At 45.5% G+C, this 23916-nt stretch overlaps 1 protein-coding gene across 2 annotated transcripts in view; it reads left to right on the forward strand.

Moving 5' to 3' along the window:
• The first annotated feature begins 935 nt into the window (after positions 1–935).
• The window catches only part of CDRT4 (CMT1A duplicated region transcript 4), a 31903-nt gene continuing 8922 nt past the window's right edge, over positions 936–23916 (forward strand). Inside the window, exons 1-3 of one of the 2 annotated variants that reach the window (XM_072821057.1) lie at positions 936–1108; positions 6587–6658; positions 17882–17963. In XM_072821057.1, coding sequence (XP_072677158.1) covers positions 17894–17963 — 70 coding nt within the window. In that variant the 5' untranslated portion in view covers positions 936–1108; positions 6587–6658; positions 17882–17893. The remainder of the gene's footprint in view (positions 1109–6586; positions 6659–17881; positions 17964–23916) is intronic. The other variant, XM_072821056.1, reaches the window with a different exon arrangement.

Below are 23916 nucleotides of genomic sequence, written 5' to 3' on the forward strand. Positions count from 1 at the left end.
TTGTTTAGAGTATCCTCTATGATGACTGAGGAGGCTGGACCCATGACCCCACTGGCATGGGAGTTATGGACTGGGAATGGATGCAAAGACCTGGTGTCTGGAGAGGATGGCGAGGACGAACAAGGTGACAAGGATCTGAGTGGCGCTCTGGCCTGTGGGCAGTCAGGAAAGGTGGGCTCATGTCATAGGCAGGGAGAAGACACTTCAGAGCAATTACCAGTAGGGCCAGATGACTCTGTAACAGACAAATCCAGCCTGGCTTCAGGGTGCTGTCCCAAGTTGACACCTGCACTGACACCATCATGTTTCCCAGCTGGCTCTGTGCCTGTCCTCCTTGAATCTTGGAGGATCTTTCTGAGTTGGGGATCACAGGTGAGGTTAGAAGCTGCACACATGCCCCACTGCAAACGTGGACAGGTCACTGGAGTGGAGGGGGAAGCAGCTGATTCCAAACAGCTTCTAGGTGATAGCAATTCTCTCTCCTGTTCATCCAAAGAGCATTTTGTTTCAGAAGAATGCTGTAAGGAGCTTGCCAGAAAGGTGAATTCTTGGGCTCCACCCTTCAGGTACTGAATCAGAAACTCCAGCCTGGGACCAATAAACTGTGCCTTAATAAGCTCTCTAGGTGATCCTGGCACTAAGGAAGTTGACCACTGGTCTCATCCATCTCTGTACCTGGCCAGGTGTAGTACAGAACAAGTGTGTGTTAACATGAATAAAATCAACATCTTGTTTGCTCCTCTGCCATCAGAGATCCCAGATTGAAGGCCCAGCACATAGTAGGTATTCACTAAAGGGGCAGGAAGTGTTATTCCAGCACCAGGGTTTGAGGCCTACTTGGCTCCCCAAGGAGGAAGGGAACATGGACAGAAGATTCATGGGTGGTGGGCATGGTGACTGCTGATGTCACAATGCCCCCATTTACCCTGCGTCAGGCTCCTGGACCGCCAGAAGGGGGCCAAGATAGAGGATGGCCGGCAGCAGTGAGAAGACCAACCGGGAGGTGGGATCGAGGACTAGGGGGACATTTGCCAACAAAATATAAGCACCGGTCAGGAGAACCACCAAGATACCGGAGGAAGCATGAGGAATCATGGAGACCTCTCAGGTAAGAGTCTGGGTGGAACAGTAGGTGCCCCCGATGGGGAGAGTCCAGGGTGGAAGTGAAAACACACACACACACACACACACGCACACACATGCACGCACGCGCACACACACACAGGTACCAGCTGAGCACGTCCTTCACGGGAGACTTCTGTTGGTTTGAGGAATCCCAGGGTGTCAGGCCATCTTTTCCTCGAGTGGCTCCCAATTCTGGTCTCACGCCTCCTGAGGACATCCAAGCCCCACCACCCAGATTCTGATTAACTTTGTTTGCAGAGGGCTCGAGTGTGAGTACATTAAAAAAACAAAAACAGAAACAAACCAGTCCGGTGATTCTGCTTTGCTGTCAGGGTGACAATTTTATTTAAATAGGTAAACAAAATAGACTCACACAATATAATCATGTTTTCTGGGAGGCGGGGGCAGGGGATCATGTGTCATGTCTCCCCAGAGACACACGGCTTCTGGGCAGAGCTCAGCGTCAAGAGAATATTGAGCTAGGATTGGTAAATGCCTTCACTATTAAGAACCTATAGGTAAAAAGATCAACAGCCATGTGAATTATGGATTAAAAACTGAATATTCAAGTTGCTTATTTAAAAATAAGAAGAAAACATAAAAATAAGAGAGTATAAAAGAAGACATTAAATAAAATAACACTCAGTGGGTGCCTGGGTGGCTCAGTTGGTCAAGCCCCTGCCTTCAGCTCAGGTCATGATCTCAGAGTCCTGGGATCAAGTCCTGTGTCTGGCTCCCTGCTCAGTGGGGGACTCTGCTTCTCCCTCTCCCTCTGCCCCTGCTCAATGTGCTCTCTCTCTCTCTCACTCTCTCAAATAAATAAGTAAACTCTTAAAAAAAAAACAAAAACACCACTCAGTAAACTGTATGAGCATCTAATGCAGGTACTGTGGTATAGATGGGGTAGTGAGTAAAAGAGGGGCCTCTGGTGGAGCCAGCCTCATGGTGGTGTTTGTGGTGGTCACAGCCCCAGAAGCCACTCTGGTTTTGCACCTGCTTGAGCTACATTGAGTCAATCAGAGATGCAAGTACAAGGGAAGCCAGAGTTCTTGGGTTGAGATTCAGACTTCGGAGCACTTCCCTCCCTCTGTTTTAGCAGATGTTATCTGGGATGTCTTCCAAGGGCTGGCGGCTGGGACTTGTGCAAGGCATGCTGGTGGCTTCCTCTCTAGATCCCACAAAGTCTGCTGGGGTGTAGCAATTCCAGCAGCCTTGCTTTGCCCTAATGCTGCCACCGCCATGAGGAGCCTGGACTCACCAGGCTGAGCAATGGATGGCCCCAGGCTTCCCTCCTCATTCCCTCTAGTCAAAGTAAGAGCCCCTTGGAGGCCATATTGGAATCAGTTGTCAATGTGTGTATGTGTCTCTGTGTGCCTGTGAGTATGACTGTATGTTGGCTTATGTGTGTATATGCCTGTGTGTATATATGTGTTTGTGTATTTTTGTATATGTACCTATGTGTGTGTATGTTTGTGTGCCTGTGTGTGTATATGTGCATGTATGTGTTTGTAATGTTTCTGTGTGTACTTGTGAGTTCTGCGTGTTTTTATGTTGGCGTAGGTATTTTTCTGTGTCCCTGTGTATATGTATTTGTTTGAGCATCTGAGTATATGCATGTTTATGTGTGTGCATGCCCCTGTGTGTATGTATATGTGTTTGTGTCTGTGTCTGTGTGTGGGTCTGTGTGCATCTGTGTGTCTTTGCAAATGTCTCTGTGTGTGTCTTTCTATATGTGTGTATGCATGCGTTGTGTATTGGTGTCCTTGTGAGGATCTCTATATATGTGTGTGCATATGTGTGCATATGTGTATGTATGCGTGTGTCTGTGTGCATGTGTGTGTGCATGTGTGTGCCTGCCTGTGTGCCTGTGTGCCTGTGTGCCTCTGTGTGTAGATGCCTGCCCGCCCCAACATTCTGAAGGCCCCCATCGCTGTGCCTTCTGCTTATTTGTCACCCCATGGGTTCCTTCTTGCCCAGTGGCTGTTGTGGAGCTGTGAGGATGGACGTCAGGCTGCAGGGCTGCGGGGAGTGAGGAAAAGAGTAGCAGCTGGTACAGGCCACTCCCTGGGGAATTTTGGCTGAGAAAAGGAGAAAAATAAAAGTCAGGGAAGCTTGGGGTCAAGGGAAGAATTTTTCAGAGGCGGGGAGACATGGGGATGTTTGAACGCAGAAGAGGAGGGGCAGGGAACAGGGACACTTGGAAAATGCTGGGGGGAGGCAGAGAGTGAGGCTGGATGGGAGAGGCTGAGGAGGATGGAACCAAAGGTGGGAGGGAAGCGGATGTCTGCACCAACTTCTCTCCTCCCAGAACTTTTTATCAAGCTTTGAGATGGAAAATGCCCCCAGCATCTACCCACCTGCAAAGGAGGGACAGAAGCAAGTTTTGGAAAGGCTCAAACACTCAGTGAGCTTGATGTTATTGCTCATGTACATGTCCAAGTTCATTTCCTTGTTTCACTTCTGGCAGGACCAAGCCTAGGCTAGCTGGTCTCAGCCTTTGACAGGCTCAAGATCTTTGAGAACATAGATGTATTAGTTTCTCACACTTGAAGGCTTGCCTGACTCACGGGTCTTAGCCCCTTCCTAGGCTCATTTTCATCTCTGTCTCCATGTCATCTCCAACTCTGTACCCATCTCTATCCCTTCACTCTCCCCATGTCTATCCCCATGCTCATTCCCATGCTCATCTCCATGCTCATACCCATCTCCATCGCCAGCTCTGTATCCATCTCTATCCCTTCACTCTTTCCATACTTATCCTCATGCTCATCCCCATGCTCATCTCCATGCTGATCTCCATCTCCAACTCTGTGCCTATCCTTATCCCTAACCCCAGCCCCATGCTCATCTCCATCCTTATGTCTCTCCAGTACCCACTTTCCCAGAGAAATATGAGGACAAAAGAGGTCAGTAAGCAGTCCAAAGTTATACTGCTGGTTAGCCATGTCCATGACTTGAACCTAACACCATCTGACACCAGTGATCAAGCTCTGAACTCCCATGTCGTACTACATGGCATTGGGTCCCTGGTGCCTGACCCCTGTATGACCTCTGATCCTCTTAATGTCACTTACTGGCTCCTGAATTGGTCCTTTATTATTCAAACTTCAGCCCGCCTGTGCATCTCAGCTCAGACTTCTCTCCCAGCTACTGGCCCCTAGCTGGCCCAGAGCTCTGGTTCTTCTCCAGGATCTCATGGGACTTCCCCAGTCTTAATTTCCCCCAGGTCACCATATATCTAAAGACAGGACACACAGGCAGGTAGAAGGACAGGCTCCGAGGAAGGTGTCTAGGAGGAGGTATTTTAAGTTGAATGGACCAACATCATGTTCATGGCCTGTAATAAATGGCACGATGGGGACCCCACTACAGAGAGAGAAGGTGGGCAGTAGAACCCACGGCTGCACAGACGTTGGGGCTTGTGGAATGTGCCAGGAAATCAGCGAGATAGAAAAGTTTTGCCAAGTGGCATTGAGTGCCTGGTTGCAGCCAGATGACAGGAATGTGCAGCAGGTCAGGACTGCAGTCTGAGAAATTCTTGGCCTACTTTCATTTTCAATTTTCATTGTTTATCTCCAAAATAAATGTTTATTTTACCTTTATAATTTTTAAAAAATGTTTTATTTATTTATTTGTGACAGAGAGCTAGAGGGAGAGGGAGCACAAGCAAGAGGGTCAGAGGGAGAAGCAGACTCTCCACCAAACAGGGAGCCCAATGTAGGGCTTGATCCCAGGATGACCTGAGCTGAAGGCAGATGCTTAACGGACTGAGCCACCCAGGTGCCCCTTACCTTTATAATTTTTAAGGTTTTTAGAAACATGGGAAAGAATGATTTTGTTCTAGTTTTAGATGTCTTCTTTTGGCCTTAGGGAGACAAGGGGCAATTTGTTAATTCTAGTCTAAAAGTCACTGGCTGATGGCTAGGACTTCTTTGATTGGTGCAGGCCACCTGCGCTCCTTTTCCAGACCCCATGTTCTTTTGCTAATGTGTTCTCTGGCCTCATGATCCATTATTTTACTCACAGTCACGAAGAATCACCCCATGGCCCCTTGTTTACCCACTACATCCGATCTTCTGTATCCTCTGGTGCCCCCATCCTCTGTATGAGTCTCTTCACTGATGCTAAAGTGAATCTCACAAGTGCACACACACAGCCCCCTACACTCACCCCCATCCCACCCCTTTTTTGAACAACTACTGTTCCATTTCTGCCCACCCCTCCCCTATCATCCTTGTATCTTAAATATTTAAAAAAGTTTGAAATATATGTCAAGTGCACAAAGCCATACAGCTTATATCTCTGTGACTTATTACAAGTGGACACCTGGTAACAGCCATCCTTGTTAAGAGGTGGGACACTGCCACCCCAGGACCCCTGATCGCCTCTCCCAACCCATCCTCTCCCATTATTTACCTCTTCTTTAATCCTCAGAAGTAACTATTATCCTGATTTTGAAGTCATTATGCCCGTCGTTTTCACAGAGTAAGTGTATTCCTAAACACTGTATTTTGCCGGACTTCTTTCATTCACTATTATGCTTGTAAGATTCATTCATATGGTTGCACCCAGGTATCCCTTCTTTCTGTTGCTGCATAACGTTCCGTTCGATGGATGCACCATTGTGTATTTATCCGTTTTACTCTAGGTGGGTTTTTGGGTTATTTTCAATTTTTGGCCATCATAAGTATCACAATTGGAAACTCTTGACTATACATTTGCATGCTACACGTTTCTGGACCTGGGTGTGCAATTGCTAAGTTGAAGAGTGGCCGTATGTCTGCTTTAGTAGATGACGTCAAATTGTGTTCAGTTTACATTCCCACTGGTGGTGTTGCAAGCTCTACATCTTTCCTCCACTTGGTATTGTCAGTTTAAAAAATTGTAGCCATTCTCAGAGAGGTATAGTGGTATCTCATTGTGGTATTAATGCACATTTCCTGTGGGTTGAGTACCTTCTCATTTGTTTATTGTGCCATTTGGATACTGTCTTTTGTAATGAGACTATTCAAGTTTCTCAATTAACTTTCTGTTGTTTCTTTTTCTTATTGACTATTTTAAATTTTAATTCTTTTTAAAAAATTTGTTTTAGGATTTTATTTTTAAGTATTCTCTGTACCCAAGGTGGGGCTTGAACTCACAACCCCGAGACCAAGAGTCACATGTTCTACCAACTGAGCCGGCCAGGTGCCTCTAAAAATTTTTAAAAATATAATCTACATACAAGCCCTTTTTGGTTATATGGAGAACCACAAGCTTCTTAGAGGCTTGTTTTTCATTCTCTTAATGGTGTCTTCCAGTGAACAGAAATTCTTAACTTCAAGAAATCTTTTTCTACCTTGATGGGATAAGATATTTTCTCCTATTATCTTCTAGAAGCTTTATTGTCTTCTAATAGTTAGAGGTATGACCCACCGGGACTTGTGTTTTGGGTATTATGAGAAGGCAATTATTTTTCCAGATGGATATCAAGTGATCTAGCGCCATTTAATGAAGATACCATCCTTCACAAACTGCTCTGCAGAGCCATTAGGTGGGTCTTTTCTGAGCTTTCTATTCTATACGATTGTCTATTTATACATTTTTGCACCAGTTCTACATTGTCTTAATTATTCTGGCTTTATCAGTTTTGAAATTCAGTGTAACACATTCCTCAAGTTTGTTTATCTTTGAGATTACCTTCTCTATCCTTCGCTCATTCTGTATCGAAATAAACTTTAAAATCAGCCTGTTTCTACAAACAATCCTGTTGATATTCTGTTTGAGATTATATTAAACCTATGGCCCATTTTAGGAGAATTGACATTCTTTACAATGAACATAGTACCTCCTTTCATTTATATAGATGTTTGAACATGTTTTTTCAATAAGGTATAATTTTTCATAGAGGACTTATGCATCTTTTGTTAGATTTATTCCTAACTTCGATATCTTTGAAACATGGTATCTTCTTAGACATTTTATAGCATGTTTGTGGCTGATGTTTAGAAATGCAAATGATTTGGTATGCTGTCTTTGTATCCAATAGCCTTGTTAAACTCACTAATGCTGATAGTTTATTTGTAGCTTAGTTTGGTTTTCTACATATGTAATCATGGCATATTAGTTAAGAACACTAGTTTTAGGAATCCGATTGACTTGGTTTGGAATTTTTTTCTTAAAAATATGAATTACTTTACTTAAAGGAGGCTCTATGCCCAATGTGGGGCTTGAACTCATGACCCTGAGTTCAAGAGTCCCATGCTTTACTGACTAAGCCAACCAGGCACTCCCTTGGTTTTGATTTCTAACTTCATCATTTATTCAATGTAGGACTTTGAGAAAATCGCCTGATTTTTTTGAGGCTGTTTCTCTCTTTCCAGAGTGGTGATTTACTCTCATAGGTTTATGGTAGGGAATAAATGAGATGAAGCATGAATGAAGCATGTGTCATCCTGAGGCAGTGCTGCCACACACGGGCCTCCATTTGTGATTTGTCATTACATTCCTTATCCTGAATTTCCTCTTTCCCATTTAACTCCATAGCTCTCCAAATTCTGGCTTTTACCCTGTCATTTTATAGAATCGTTCGCATAGGTGTGTTCCTAACATCAACTTTAATGGACTGCCCGAGTTTAGATGCCAGTTTTAAGTCCCAGGGACCAACTGTTCATCAGGCTAACTGGCTATAAATGTGAGATTTCCCACAACTCCTTCATCTGGTTGGATAATTTGCAAGGATGACTTATATAACTCAAGAAAATGCTTTATTTATGTTTCCCAGTTTATATAGGATACAGTCAGGAACAGCCACATGGAAGGGAGGAGGGTGGCACAGAGCTTCCATGTCTCTTCCAGGCATATCACCTTTCCAGCACGTTGATGCATTAACAAACATAGAAGTTCCCTGAACCCCATCACTTGGGGATTTTCATAGAGATTTCATTTTGTAGCCATGATTGATTAGATCAATGACCATCTAATGATTGAACTCAACGGCCAGCCCTTCTCCCTTTCATGGAGTTTGGGATGGGGCTGAGTGTGTCAACCTTCTAATTACTTAGTTAGTCTTTCTGCCCACCAGCTGCCATCCTAAAGCTATCTAGAGGGCAGCCCTGGTGGCACAGCAGTTTAGTGCTGCCTGCAGGCCGGGGTGTGATCCTGGAGTCCCGGGATCGAGTCCCATGTCGGGCTCCCTTCATGGAGCCTGCTTCTCCCTCTGACTGTGTCTCTGCCTCTTCTCTCTCTCTCTCTGTGTCTCTATGAATAAATATAAATAAATAAATAAATAAATAAATAATCTTTAAAAAAAGCTATCTAGAGCTTCTCTATGAGCCATCTCATGAGCATACAAGAGACAGTGAATTCCAAAGGTTTCAGGAGCTTTGTGCCAGGAATAGGTGACAAGACCTATTTAAAAATATATATATTTATATACCACAGTCTTCTTTGCCTCCATTCCTTATATGTTGATTTTTTCCCCATGGTTCAGTTCTCATCCATGTTCTCAATTTAATCTTTGGCCTCATCTTTTGCCAAATCTGTATAACCATGAACATCTTGGATACCAGGTTCATATGGACAGTTGCTCACTGGACTTGACTACCTGGCTTTTCTATAATACTCTGAATGAAACAAAGCAGACTCTACCCAAGCCTTCTCTCTCTCTCTCTCTGTTGCTAATGTCTACCCCCTACTCAGAGAGCTGAGCACCATTCTAGACCCTTCTTACTCCTTCAACCCTATACTTAAATGTGGCCATGTTCTGTTCCCAATGTTCATTAATTTGGCTCAGTGTCTCATAATTTTCCCCCCAGTTGGCAACACCAGCTTCATCTGGAAACTTGTTAGACTTGAGAATTCTGGCACCAGCCCAGATCTATTGAACCAGAAACTCTGGGGCTGGCACCTGACAATCTGGATTTTACCAGGCTCTCTAGGTGATTCTGGCACTAGGGAAGTAGATCACTCATCTATCTCTATAATGGGCAAGTCTGGCCCCCAGAATAACTGTTTGTTTCAACTGTTTGTTGAAATGAAATGAAGTTGGATCTTCCCCCAGATGTCATCCTGACCTTCGTAGGCTGGGTGAATCACCTCTGATGTTTTCATGATACCTTGTGTCTCCCTTTGTCATAAACCCCCTTGTACTATAGTGGGACTGCCAATGGTAACACCCAGAAAGTAGAGATCTGCTATATTAACCTTTTTCAGTGAGTGTTTATACAGTTTCAGGTCCTGGGATATATGTGGGAAGAGACAGACAAGCTCCTTTGTCCCACGGAACTGAAATTCTCAGAAGGCAGGCAGAAAATAAATTGTAAACAAACAAATTTAAGATAATTTCAAATGGTGATAAATGCTTTAATGGAAATAAGGTAATAGGATGGAGTTGGATTGAAGGGCTAATTCAGATTGAAAGCTAGGGAAAGCCTTTCTGGCAAGGTGTCGCTGAGCTAAGGTCTAAATGATCAGAAGTCAGCTATGGGAGAATGTGCAGGGAAGACCATTGCAAGTAGACGGAGTAGCTGGAATTTGATGAGTTTGAGGACAGGGAGAAGGGCAATGTGATTGAAGCAGGAAGGGAGAAAGAGAGGGAAACTTCATAGGAGTTTGGATTTCATCCCAAGGGCTATGTGGAAACGGTCTAGGAGGGATGTGAATACTGGTACATATTTTAGAAAGACTGCTCTGACTGCTGTGTGTATAAAATAAATTGTATGGAGACAGGAATAGAAGCAGGGAGCCAGTTTGGAGGCTGTGTGAGTATCCTGGTGGGTGTGGAGGTAGCACTGCAAATATTTAATCACATGGATCCTGGTGCCCACGTTGAAATCCTGGGTCCGCCACATGAGGTATGGCTTTAAGCAAGTCACTGAACCTCTCTGGGCCTTCATTTTACCCTCTGTAAGAGGGCATAATAGTAGCACTTAACTCATAGATTTGTTGGGACTGCTTAATGAGTTAATACATGTAAAACATGGGCACAACTCTATGAATTATTATTATTATTATTAGTAATAGCAGTTGTCATCATGATAGCATGGGGACAAAACAATGGATTCCGGATATTTCTACAAGCTGAGTTGACTTGACTTGATGATACATGGAATCTTAAGGATGCAGGGGAGGAGAAGAAAGACTCCCTAGTTTTTTTGGCAAAAGGTCTGTTTGTGGTGGTGTTTAATGAAATGGGGAAGATCAGTGGAGGAGCGGGTCCTGGTGTGTGTGTGTGTGTGTGTGTAACCTTAGTGTAGTTCTGAGACACCCATTAAACATCTGAGAATTGATTTCTGGCAGGGGGTCCCATATATGAGCCTATAGTTGAGGGAAGGGGGCCTGGAGACACACATGAGGGAATCGTGGCACAATGATGGTGTTAGATCGGGAGGGTGTGCAGATGAGGAGGAGAAGGGCACCCAGGATAGAGCACTGGGCTTTCTCACATTAAAAGTAAAGTAGAGGAGCAGGATCTGGCAAGGAGCCCGAAACTGCGGGCAGTGAGGGGGTGAAACCAGGAGAGAGAAGAGGAAGTTTTGAGAGTGGCCAGCGGGATCTATTGCTGCCAGTAGGTCAGACAAGCTTGATACTAATACAAAGTAGATAATTGACTTTGGCAACTTGGAAGAAATTTGTTGAACAGATGAACAAAATTTAACTTCATCAGTTGGTCAGTTTATTTAAAAAATCAACTCAATTGGAAAGTCTGGTTGTATCCTCTCCTTGATGGGCAATGAGGATTAGCTGGTGAGGGGGAGCCCCAAAGACATCAGAGCAAACAGCCTCTCCAGAGCCGGGGTGGTTGCTGTCATGTAATAGATCCCACCAGCTTCATCGCTTACGACTGGAGAAATGGCTGTCTCCTTCAAAATAAAGTTTTGGGACCCACCAGTGACCAAACTGATGTGGAATCAGTGTTTCTGAAACTGGAATAAAAAATTTCCAGTGACACCACTTGTTTGGCATGGGTGTTTTGAATCTAGGAGCATACTAACACACCATTTCTTTTTCTTTCTTTTCTCTTTTTAAAGATTTTATTTATTTATTCATGGAAGACACACACACACACACACACACACACACACACACACACAGATTGAGAGAGAGGCAGAGAGAGAAGGCAGAGGGAGAAGCAGGCTCCATGCAGGGAGCCCAACGTGGGACTTGATCCCGGGTCTCCAGGATCACTCCCTGGGCTGAAGGCGGTGCTAACCGCTGAGCCACCCAGGCTGCCCTAACACACCATTTCTAAGACTTTCGCTGAAGCAGACCATTAACCTTTTATTTTTTATTTTTATTTATTTTTTAAAGGCTTTCTTTATTCTTGAGAGACACACAGAGAGAGGCAGAGACACAGGCAGAGGGAGAAGCAGGCTCCCTTTGGGGGGCCCCATGTGGAACTCGATCCTGGGACCCTGGGATCATGACCTGCCGAAGGCAGATGCTCAACCACCGAGCCACCCAGGAGTCCTGACCATTAACCTTTTAAATTGATCTTTTCCCTGTTATCCAGTAAGGTGACGACAGATCACATCGGGGATTCTCACACTTCCTTGCACTTCAGCTTTGGCTGAGGGCTCATTAGGGTACAAGTGGCTGGGTGCCACCCCACAGTTTTTGATGCAGTTGACCAGGGTAGGACTGGAGAAATCACATTGCTGACAAGCTCCTAGGTGATGCCACAACCCCTGGCAGTGCTGTGGTCCCAGGACCACCCTTCACAACCTCTGGTCTGGATTATATGCATCCCTGAAAGCAGGGGTGGTGTTCACCTGGCTCAGTAGGAGGGACTCAATCAGTATTAAGTGGGGGGATTAAAAATCCCTTCTGTGGGTCCCTCGGAGCTGAGGAGTGGGTCAAGGACAGACAAGCTGTCACGTGATCTGCTGTGACCCCTAAACTCTTCGCGAGCCGTCGGTAGCAAAGTCGCCATCTAGAACTCTCTGTGTTGCTCTCCTAGCACTGTCCCTAACTTGCAGGTTTCATCCTACACATCGGCAGAACATTTTAAACAACTTGGTTCAAGCCTGCGTCTCCATGGGTGGAGTGGAGACAGAGTTTGAGAGAGAGGGACACAGTGACACAAGTGATTTCATGTGTAACCTCGTTCTTGGATCTATTATGCAGCCCCTGGCTGAAGCCAGTCCTTCCTGGGGGTTCTCCAGGGCCAGAGGGGATGGGGTGGGGACCTGGCACAGGGCTTTGGGGAGATGGAATTGGTTGAGCCTCAGCCCAAGCGGGGTGCAGGCTGGTGGCCCCAGCCCACAGAGCGCACACGTCTTCTGGTTAGAGACGCTGCACCCTCACCGGGCGCACAGAGCCTCCTTTCTTCCTCCAGGAAAAGTGCCCCTTTCACAGCGCGCCACGGGCAGAGGAAATGGAAAATCCCGGAGCATCCCGAGCCCCTCTCAGTTTCCAAGGGCACTTGCCACCCGAGCCTCTCCCAAGTTCAGGGACAGGACAGGGCCGTCGTTGCCGGCTGGGTCGGGCCGGAAGCGGCGAGGTCTGTATCGAGGCTGCGGCCCGCGCTGCCGCCTTCGCCCAGGAGGGGAGAGGCCCGAGGCCCGCGCTGGCCGCCCAGCCCTGCCCCTGGCGGTCGGCAAAGGGCCCCGAGCTCGGGCCGCAGCCCCAAGCAGGGCAGCGAGAGCCACGGCTTTTCTGAGAAGCCGTTGATCTCAACCCTGCTGGCTCTACATTCCTGGATGATGAGGGAGGGATTCCAGTGTTTACTTTGAACAATGTTTTCCTGTCTGAACCGACTGGGTGTTAAATTCTTCCAGATTTCTGGCTCCGTGGTGCAACTCCAACGGGACAGAAACAGGTTTACGGCAGTTGGCAGGGGGAGCAGAAGCACAGTCCGTCTGGGCACCTTCTGCTTCTCGAATTTCCACGCGGTGGATGGAAAGAGGGTCAGAGCCAGCATCCTGGGCTCCGTGCCTGGAGGGGTTTGCTGTGGTCCCAACTGCGGAGCTCTGTGCTTGCGCCTTTCGCATTTCCCACCCTAGAGGGCAAAAGTTAGCTTTGCTTTTTTTTCCGATGCACAGCAGGGAGCGAGAAAGAACAAGCCGAGTTTTGAAGGTCAGGCCTTGCAGTGTTTTCTCGGTTAGTACAAACACAGAAGTTGTGCTCAGAGGGAATTCATTTGGTGGGCTTTTGGGAGACCGGAGTGCATTCTGGTTCCTAGGGCATGGGGTATCAGGCGGTTCCAGAGATATACAAGGGGACAGAGCTGGATGGGAGAGACTGGAGACCCAAATCCTTAATTTTACGTGGAGGGGAAACTGAGGCTTGGAGAGGCCTAGAGCCACGAGGGCTAGAATGTTGGACTGGTGGGAACTGTCCCCAACAGAGCTGAATGGATCGCTCAGAACTGCAGGGGTTGGGAATCCTGGCAACTTGTAACCAGCCACTTGTTGCTGGGGAGGATGACCACACAACCGTATGGGGCCATGGGAGATGGTCCTCATTCGGTTTTGATGCATCAGTGGTTGTAGAGACAGAAAACGTCGGTAAACCAATGGGATCCATTCAAAGACAAAGTTGCTCTGCATTTCCAGCAGGAACAATAAATCGTGTTTTCATCTTGTGTTCTGAGCTGATGGGCCACAGGGGAGCTCTCGTGGGACCCCCGCTAGGACACGCTCTCTGTAGAGTTCTGGACAAATGCCAGCCTCTGGGCAGGTGCCTTTCCGCCTGTGGAATTGGAACAGCCTAAATCCAAGCAGGACACGAGGCAGCCGGTGGCCTTGAAACTCACATCATTTCAGACCCTGTGCTTTTGGCCTCAGGAAACCTTCTCCTGGATCCCTTTTATATGTGTGTGCATGTGCGTGCGTGCGTGCAGGCTTGTGCATGCATAGGCAGGTAAGAAAGGTTGGTGGCAATCCTCCTGTCTTCAGGACTGAGGTGAAGCCCAGAGAGTATTTATATAGTGGGGTTGGATAAAATTGTTCCCTGATAGAACCTCACATTTCGATCAGGCTGCTTTCACAAAGCCATTCTGATGCCAAGGACATTTTTACCTGGTCTTAAAAAGAAATCTCTATAATTTCAGCTTCCTAAAGCTCTCAAGTACTGTGTAAGGCAAGTGCCCTAGCACCATCTTCACACCTTGCTCCATCCCTCACTCTATTCCTGACCCTCTGGCCACATTGTTACCTCTGCTGTGTCAAAATGGCCTCATCAAAACTGGCTTTTGCAGGATGCCTTTATTTCTATGGCATCTTATAGCCATAAATTCTTTGCTTAGATATATTCCCTTCTTCTAGTAGAAATTGCACGGTCCCCTAGGGATGGGAGTGGGATGATGCAGTGAAATCACTCCTGCTGCTGGCAGGGTAGGAAGCTCTATTCCATCTTGGTCTCAGTGATTTCCCTGGAGTGTCTGGGAAGGGCCTTGTATCAGTTACCTCTTGCTGTGTAACAAATTACCTCGATTCAGTTGCTTAAAACAAACCTCTGTTATCTTGCAGTTTCAGTCCATCAAGATGGACTGGTGTGATGTAATTTTGTGCCTCTGTGTCAAGGTCTCTCCACGAGGGTGCAGTCATGGCTGTGGCTGGGCTGTGGTCCCATCTGAAGGCTTAACTAGGGAGGATCTGCTTCCAATCTCACTCACACAGTTATTGGCCAGATTAAGTTTCTCACAGGCTGTTGAACTAAAGGTCTCTCTTCCTTGTTGGCTGTTGGCCACCAGGCTTCTCCATAATATGGCAGCAGGCTTCCCTCAGAATGAACAGGAGTGGCTCAGCAGTTGAGCGCCTGCCTTTGGCCCAGGACATGATCCCAGAGTTCTGGGATCGAGTCCCACATTGGGCTCCCTACATGGAGCTTGCCTCCCTCTGCCTATGTCTCTGCCTCTATCTCTCTGTGTTTCTCATGAATAAATAAGTAAAATCTTTTTTTTTAAAAAAGAATGAACAGGAGAGAGAAAGAGAGCACACTCAAGATGGAAACCAGTTTTTGTAAACCAATCTCCGAGGTGACATTCCACCATTTTACCATATTCTGTTTGTTGGAAGTGAGTCACTAGATGCAGCTCATACTCAAGGGGAGGGTTTTTCATGAGGATGTGAATACCAGGAGGGAATCTTTGGGGGCCATCTTGGAGGCTGCCTACCATAGGCCTTTGGGCCGAGTTACTGTTGAGTGTTTGGCCTATGAGATCTGCCACTTTAGCCTTTCTGATGAGTGAGTGGCTGTGAGAGGCAGAGGAGAAGCAGCTCTGTGTTCACTCTTAGCCTTCCTGGAAGGTGGATACCTTCATAGGCATGGCCTTTTGAGGACTCCTCAGGTGCAAATGATTCTAAACTTCTAAACTAACACTTGGGATGCCTGGGTGGCTCAGTGGTTGAACAGAGCCTTTGGCTTAGGTGGTGATCCCAAGGTCTTGGGATCGAGTCCTGCATCGGGCTCCCTGCAGGGACCCTGCTTCTCCCTCTGCCTGTGTCTCTGCCTCTCTCTCTGTCTCTCATCAATCAATCAATCAATCAATCAATCAATCAAATAAGCTAGGTAACTTAAACTCCAGTCTCCCATCCCATCCCCCCTTCGCCCCAAGGAAAGCAGACAAGCCCAAGACAGGTCTCTCACTGTGGTCTTTGTCACTTCTGAATAAAGCTCTAGGACACAGTTGCTTTCTCTAGAGTTCATCTAATGATCAATTTGGGTGCCAATGTTACTTGGTATTCTTGTTCCCAAAATGAGCACTGGTCATAAACCAGAGAAAGGAATTTACACTATTAGTTCAGGGTTCATTGTCTTCAAAACAAAAGCAGATTGTTAGAAAGATCTTTTTGGATCATGAAATACTTTTGCCTGAATTAATTGGATCTTCCTAACCTCCATGAGGCAGGATGTTTCTCATACAGGATGCGAGAAAATGGAGGTTCAGAGAGATTAAATAAATTGCTCAAGATTGGACATAAAGAAATGAAGCTGGATTTTAAAATCAGTTCTCCTGACTCCAAGTCTGTGCTCCACCCTGGGTCCCTTTTAAAGTTGTTTGCAGGGATCCCTGGGTGGCTCAGCGGTTTGGCACCTGCCTTTGGCCCGGGGCATGATCCTGGAGTCCCGGGATCGAGTACCACTTTGGGCTCCCGGCATGGAGCCTGCTCCATGCTCCTCTCCCTCTTCCTGTGTCTCTGCCTCTCTCTCTATGTCTATCATAAATAAATAAGTAAATCTTTAAAAAATAAATAAAGTTGTTTGCATACCCCGAGTCTCCAGATTATTTCTACTGGGAATCTGGCAAGACTTCTTGGCCAAGTTTGCTCATTAAGTCATTCTAGACCAGGACTACAGTGACCTGAGAAGAGAAGTAGAACCCAGCGGGGACAGGGCATATCATAGCAGAAATTTTCAGGGTAGACATGGCTGGTGACTTTAGAGTTATATGGTATTTGTGTATGCATGTGTGTACATGTGCGTGTGTGCATGCACATGTTTGTGCATGCGTGTGTGTAGTTCATAGACTTTCTCATCCCAAGGACTATACCAGTGTTCTACTCAGGGTTGTGTGTGTATATGTGCATTTGAACACACGCATGTCTGCAGGTGGAGACAGATGTCTCAGACCTACCTGGGCTCAGGGATGATCCCCAGAGGGTGTCATTTTGGTGAGCAGGTGGTATAAGCAGGGCTGTTGGGACCTGAGAAGTGGGGTGGGATGGGTGAGATGTGGAGACAACAGTATGGCAGCATTTGTGTTAGAAGACTCCCTGAGCCCATCATCTGACTTCTCACTGCTCCAATCTCTTCCCTGATCTTCAACTCAATGTCCATTTTTGATAACACATTTGGTTAATTTCTCCAGCCTGACAACTAGACCACATAATGTTGTTTTGGCATTTTGGAAGATATCAAGTTCTGCATTCATGATGATGACCACAATCCAACCAGTGGGCTCTTCCCATGTGCTGAGGCCCTGTGCCCAATGCCTTATATGAATTATCTCATGACAAAAATCCTCATGGCCATCCAAGGATAGTTCCTGTTATTGCCCCTATTTTATAGATGAGAACACAGAGATTAGGAAGATGAAGTATCTTATTTCTGGTCACATAGCTAAGAAGTAACTAACTGGACTGTCCTGAGCTCATGCTCTTTGTACTATGCCGTACTTTGCTGCAAACAATTGTTTAGCAATGCAGCTTTGCCTTTTTAAGAACTTCGGCTAATTCCCTTATCAGTTGCCCTCTTGAAATGTTGAAATACACAACGATATCACAGAAACACAACAAGAACAGCAAGGGGAGAACTGTTATTCCTGTGGTGCTGCATGAAGGTGGACCTCAAAGGCCAGACCTTCGCTGGGCAGAGGATGTCCACACAACACACTCATAAGGGGCCTGTTCCCCAGATCTTAAAAGCATTTGATGCATTCCCCCACCATGCCAAGGAGACACGTTACAGCCCTCGTTTTTTAATTGGGTTTCTGACTCAACAAAAACTCCTTTTGTCAGAACCTCAACATTTCCTGGCATGTTACCCACACATATTTTCAATGTGGATAGCAGTGATGTTTCATTGTATAGTATTTGTGTATATTTGTGCCTAGAAAGATTCATTTGAAATTAGTAAATAAATATTTCTCCCCAATTTCAAGAGACCCACCCCACCTTGACCTCTGGGGGATTACTGGCAATTACTACCTTCTCTGTTAACTGTAGGTAACAGTTTTCTATGTATTCAACTGTCCACTTCCCCCAAAACTAATGATATCAGTTACAATATATTATGTTTTACAAGTTTACCTTTCTCGTTCTATTTTCCCCAGAAACCTAGTTAAATGAACTGCACCAGAGACTTGCAAGAGCTTCCAGATGGGAGAAGGGGGGACAGGAAGAGATCAGAACAAGGTAAGCAAGTCTGGCCTTAGGTCTTGATGGTATTCAGTCTTCAAAGTAGGCAACATGTGGGCCGGGAGTTGACTGGAAATTAAAGATCTTACTTCTGACCTTTAAGAAACACAATGCAGGAAGGGAGACAGAGGTATACCGGATAAGTAACATGTAGTGGGATAAATGGCCCTGATCCTTGAGGTACAAGGGGGTGCACATGTGAGCCCACCTGCAGGGTCTGGCCTGCCTCCCGAGGGAAATATCATTGGAATGGCCCTGGTAAGAGAGATAAAGGGACCAGTGAGATGGGGGGTTGGAGATGTGGGGAGCATGGATCTAATTTATAATCATTCTGAGGGAAGAGAATATATCTGTTAAAGGGCAATTTCATCCAGCATCTACAGATGGAAGATACCCCAGGTGTGGCATCCTGTGCTGATGAGACCTGGCCATGTCTGGTGGGAGTGGAGGGGACAGGCACATGCTGGACCAGATTGGGATGCACAGGCAGGTTAGGAGGGAAAGCAGAGTAGGGCTTGAGTTGGAATTTGGTATGTTTAGACCCCGTGGACTTTCCCTATTAGATAAGGTTTCACCTTAGCTGCTTCATAAAGCCTGTATCCTGGATGGTCATGGCTCCATGTGCTTGCATCCTACAAGGGAGGTGTATCATTCCCACATTATAGATGGGGAAAACTTAAGTCAGAGAGAGAGAGAGACAGGGGAGAAGTGATTGCCCCCCTGGATAGGCATTTAGAATTCCCCAAGAATTCTTAGAAATTCCAGGGGAAATTGCTGTGGCAATTGCAGGAGCATTCATTTATCTAATGATTTTGATCCCAGTGCCTGGGGACAGAGAATGTGATGAATGAGATCCCTGCTTTTATGGAACCTACCTTCTCATTGGTTAGGAGAAAATAAACAGATGAATAAATCATGGGATATATCAGTCAGGGATGGTGCCATGCATAGAATTGAAATGGGAGATGTGGTAGTGATTGGAGGCTACTCTAGGTTGTCATAGAAGGTCTCCTTGAAGAATTCATATTTAGGATGGATCCTGATTCATAGGAAGGAACAGCTCAAGTGGAAATCAGGGAAAAGTGCATCCCAGGCAGAGGGAGAGGCTGTAGAACGCTAACATGGGAACAACTTGTTGGGCTTGAGAAGATGAGGAAGACCAGAGAGGCTCTGCAGTGAGTGGTGGGAGGGTGACACTGGCTGAGACCAAAAGGGTAGGCAGGGGCTAGATCAAGGAGAGCTTTGTAGGCCAAGGTAAGGAATTTGCATTGTATCCCAAATAGAACACAGAGCATTGGGGGTACTGGAAGTGGAATGATTTAATTTTAGTTATATTTAAAAATGACCACTCTGGGTCTTTTGTGGAGAAGGAATAGTAAGGATGTGAGTGAAGACAGGGAGACCAGTGAGCAGGTATCCAGGGGTCCAGTGAATCGATGTTGATGTCTTGGACTAGGGTGGAGATGAAGAGAAGTTATATAATAGCAGTGTGGCGGGTGGGGAGAAGATAATGAACTGGATGTATTAAGTAAAGAAGCAGGAGGAATCGAAGATAGTCTTGAGATTTTAAAATTGGGTGATTTGGTGAACAATGGTGCCTCTGAGATGGAAAAGACAGGAGAGGAGCATTTTAGGGAGTAAAGTGGAGAGTTCTGTTTGAGCCATGAAAAATTTGATGTAGACATACAAATGATGCAGAGATGACAGTTGGATAATATGCATTTGGTCTTTGGGGAAGGAGTCAGGTTAGTGTTAAAATTTGGCAAACAGATGAGCTTCGAGGCCAAAGAACTCATTGATGTCATCCTGGGGACATATGGAGAAAGGAGCCCAGAAACCATCAGTGGAATCTGAAAAGGAGGTTGACAAGTGACATGGGAGGAAAACGGGTCCATGTAGCATCGTGGAAACCAAGTAGGAAGATGATTCAAGAACATGATGGTGGTCAACTGGTCAACTATTACTCATGACCACTGCATTTTGGAAGATAAGAGGGGGAGAAGCCTGGTGTGCAGAGGAAGGGCGTTTTTTGACAAGAATATGGGCCCTTTATCCATCATATTGGGAGGGAAGGCAGCATACATGCATCATTCGTGAGATGATGAGGAAACCAAATATTGATGATGGGGTTATGATGGTACAACAGAAGCCTGTGTGCCAGAAACTGAGGTGTCAGTGGCTGAGAAGAGAGGCTGGCAACAACCAGGTGGGAAGTGGTGGTAGAGTCTGATAACATGAGCTTCAAAGGAGAAGGGAAGAAACTGGCTTGAGAATGGCAGTGGGGAGTAAGGAGGATGAATTCCCACCTCTAGGTCCAGAAACTTCTGGATTTCTGGGTCATGAGAGGAAAAACAGCCCTCCCTCGAGAGGAGAGAGGGTACATCCTTTGGTGATGATCTGACAAAGCATTCTTGGCACAAAGTCCCAGGGCAGGGGTGTCTCCAAATTTCAGTTTCTTATCCTCAGCTTTTCAGATTTTTTTAAAAAAAGGATGCTATTTATTTATTTGATAGAGAGAGCTCGCACAAGCAAAGGGAGTAGCAGGGAGAGGGAGATGGAGAAGCAGGCACCCTGCTGAGCAGGGAGCCCGAGGCGGGGCTCAATCCCAGGACCCTGGGATCATGACCCGAGCCAAAGGCAGTCACCTAACTGACTGAGCCAGCTTTTCAGATTTTGAACACAATTTTATCAGTTTACTCAAGGCTCTGAATAAACCCCACACCTTTTGATCCCTAACAATTTTCTCCACATATTGTTGTAAATGCTATTTATAATAGGGTTATGTTTGCCTTCCTCTAAGAGCACAGGGGAAGGACAGATTCTCACCCTGGGAGGGTTGGGAAAACTTTTTCTCAATGGTTAAGTTATGTTCTGGGTTTTGGGGGACATGCAGCCCCTTAGAAGTGGGAAGTGAGAAGAAGACTCAGGACAAAGGCATGTGGTACATGCCCAGGGCTTGGCCAGTGTGGGGAACAGAAGGGCATCGAGTGTACGTGTGTGTGTGTGTGTGTGTGTGTGTGTGTGTGTGTCAGGGGTTGGGAGGTGATATTGGTAGGAGCCCAGATCGGGAGGCTTTTCTGGGACTAGATTTTAAGGAAGGTTCATTTTTGGAAATTGGTAACAAATAATTTTTGAGCAGGGGTATGACATGATCAGAACCTTCTCAGTTGTTTTTCTCTGGTGAGAATGTCAGGCTTGGCGTGGTGCTTGAAGGAGCATTCCATAAATATTTGTTGAATGGATGTTCAATTTACTAACATACAGAATAACCCCCAGTGCCCGTCACCCATTCACTCCCACCCCCCACCCTCCTCCCCTTCCACCACCCCTAGTTCGTTTCCCAGAGTTAGCAGTCTTTACGTTCTGTCTCCCTTTCTGATATTTCCCACACATTTCTTCTCCCTTCCCTTATATTCCCTTTCACTATTATTTATATTCCCCAAATGAATGAGAACATATAATGTTTGTCCTTCTCCGACTGACTTACTTCACTCAGCATAATAAAAAATTAAAAAAAAATTTGTTGAATGGATGAGTAAATATATTTATAAATGATAATTCTTGTGGCCGCCGTATGGAGGATGAGCTAGAGGGAAAAAGAATAGAGGTGGGAAGACATATTTGAGGAACAGAGCCTGAATTTGGGGTGTGAGAGGGAAGGAGGAGTTGAGTTTCTACTTTGAGTGTCAGGAAGGATGGTGATGTGATTGACAGAAGCAGGGCATGGAGCTGGAGGAGATGTTTGTGGAAGTATGGGTCAGGAAAAGACACTGACTTGGGTTTCAAATAGATTTAAATTTGATAAAAAGTCAAAACACTTAGAGAAATTTGTTTAATATGCTGCTGGAAATGAGAACCTATTCTCAGAAGACAGGTAGGTCCCAGGAACATGTTTAGGTTAACTATCAAGGTCCTAGTGATACCGAAGACGTAGAGTGATATAGTTTTGGGGAAGTGATTTTGACCACATTCAGTGGAAAATGATTAATAATTCAGGATGACAATATAATAACTTATAATGGGACATATACCTGAGTAATTTGATATGTCAATTTTCAGAAGATTGCTGAGTAAACAAGAGCAAAAGGGACCACTTTTGTCAACCTCCAAAACCAGTGAGGCCCCCCTCTTCTATTCAGTCACTTCTCAGAGAACAAATATGGGCCTTCCCAGGTCCACAGCACCCTCCTTTGGTGCACTGCTGGAGGAAACTTGTAAACTTTGGAAAGATCTTTTTCATACTTCCTTGCTTTCTCACTAGAAAGGATGATGCACAATTTTGACAATTTCTTGATGACTCAGGTACCTTATCAAGAGCATATATGATTTCATTTGGGAGCAATAATGCTCGAGTGGTCTCACTACAGCAGGCGGGTGGAGTGGGGAATTGGAATTGATGGCTCCTTCACTAAATGGCTCATGCTCATTGCATTTTTGTGGGGAATTGGTTTGCTTTTTGAGGTTTTTTGGTTCCCTCAGCAGTCACTCAGTGCTTTGACAATTGGCTGGAATGCTTTTTACCTCCTTGTTTGGAGATAGTTGTTGAGTGGCTTTCACATGGCTCCCATGTCTTGAGCTCAAGGCACCATATCTTGAAAATTTAGAGTATCTTTCATCGATCTCATTGCTGCCTCCTCACTAACACACACTTAAAGCATTGCAGCAAGCAGACTGTTTTTGGGGGGCAATATCCCTGTGCATAGCTGGTCTTGTCCTCAGAGAGCTGATACTTTTAAAACTTCTCTCATGACCCTTCAGACTGGGGTGGCAGTGGGAGAGGTTTTAGCTACAGTTCTCCTGCCTGCAGTTTGCCTCATGTTGGCACTGGGAGCCATCGCTCACAGATTTTGTATTAGTTTCCAACCTTATCACTATGGGTTTTGCTCCAATGAATGATAGACCTTGGTAGGACCCCTTGAGACCATGGCCACAAATATCCTAGTTGCACTTTGTCCATGAAGACAGGGGAGCAGGGAGGAGACTAATACCTCTCCGGGTTGAGAGGGGAGTGGCTTTGGCAGTACTGAGATCTTTGGGAGACTAAACACCAGCAGCCGACATTTCCTGAGCACCTTGCTATATTCAGGTTTATAAACAACAGAAGGGCACCAATGAATTCTCCATTTTAAAAGACACTGCCATCACTTACAGTGGCTAAAATTGGAACACTTTAAAATTCCCCAATGCAGGCATGATTCATAATAGTTCATTCACTTGATAGATTACTAAGCAGCCTCTAAAATAACCATCAGGAATCTCTAAGAACACGAGAAAATACAATCTAATGTCAGGGCAAAAATGATGGATTCAGAAGGATGTGTACAGTTTTTGGCCATAACCATGTAAACAAAGAACAAGAGCACACAAATAAATGTTGTTTGATGGTTATGGGATTTTAAGATTAAAAAACAATGTTTTCCAAGCTTTCTATAATGCTGATGTAGAATTTCTATTATGAGGCTACATGCAAATGAATACAGCAAAATGCAACTGGCCATTATTGACATGATACATGCCTTGAATTGCTTTTCTAGGAAAGGTGATGATTTGTTTTGATTCCTCCCTGTATGCTAGTGCACGAGGGGACTGGCCACATGCAGGAAGGAGTATGGGACTATGCTAATGACATAGGGCTGTCTTGGCACAGCATTGAAATTAGCCTCCTTCACCTCACCTTCCATTTGTAATAGTGCTGAGTATCCATCTTCAAAGCTTTCCTTCCTCTCCTCTTTCCTAGATGTCACTTCTTCTATTTTGTTCATTTCCATTTCATAAGTTGTCTTAGGTAGGACTAAAGTTGTTGCTGAGTATGAACGAGGAGATCCAGGACAAAGTATTGTCAAACTCTTAGTTTTCAGGAGGATGATTTGTTTGGATTGCGGTTCAGGTGGGGACAAACTCATCCCAGACATTTGAGAATTGTGATTTAATCATAATTGGGAGTTTTCTG

This window comes from Canis lupus, chromosome 3 (assembly GCF_048164855.1).
Source record: "Canis lupus baileyi chromosome 3, mCanLup2.hap1, whole genome shotgun sequence".
NCBI lineage: Eukaryota > Metazoa > Chordata > Mammalia > Carnivora > Canidae > Canis > Canis lupus.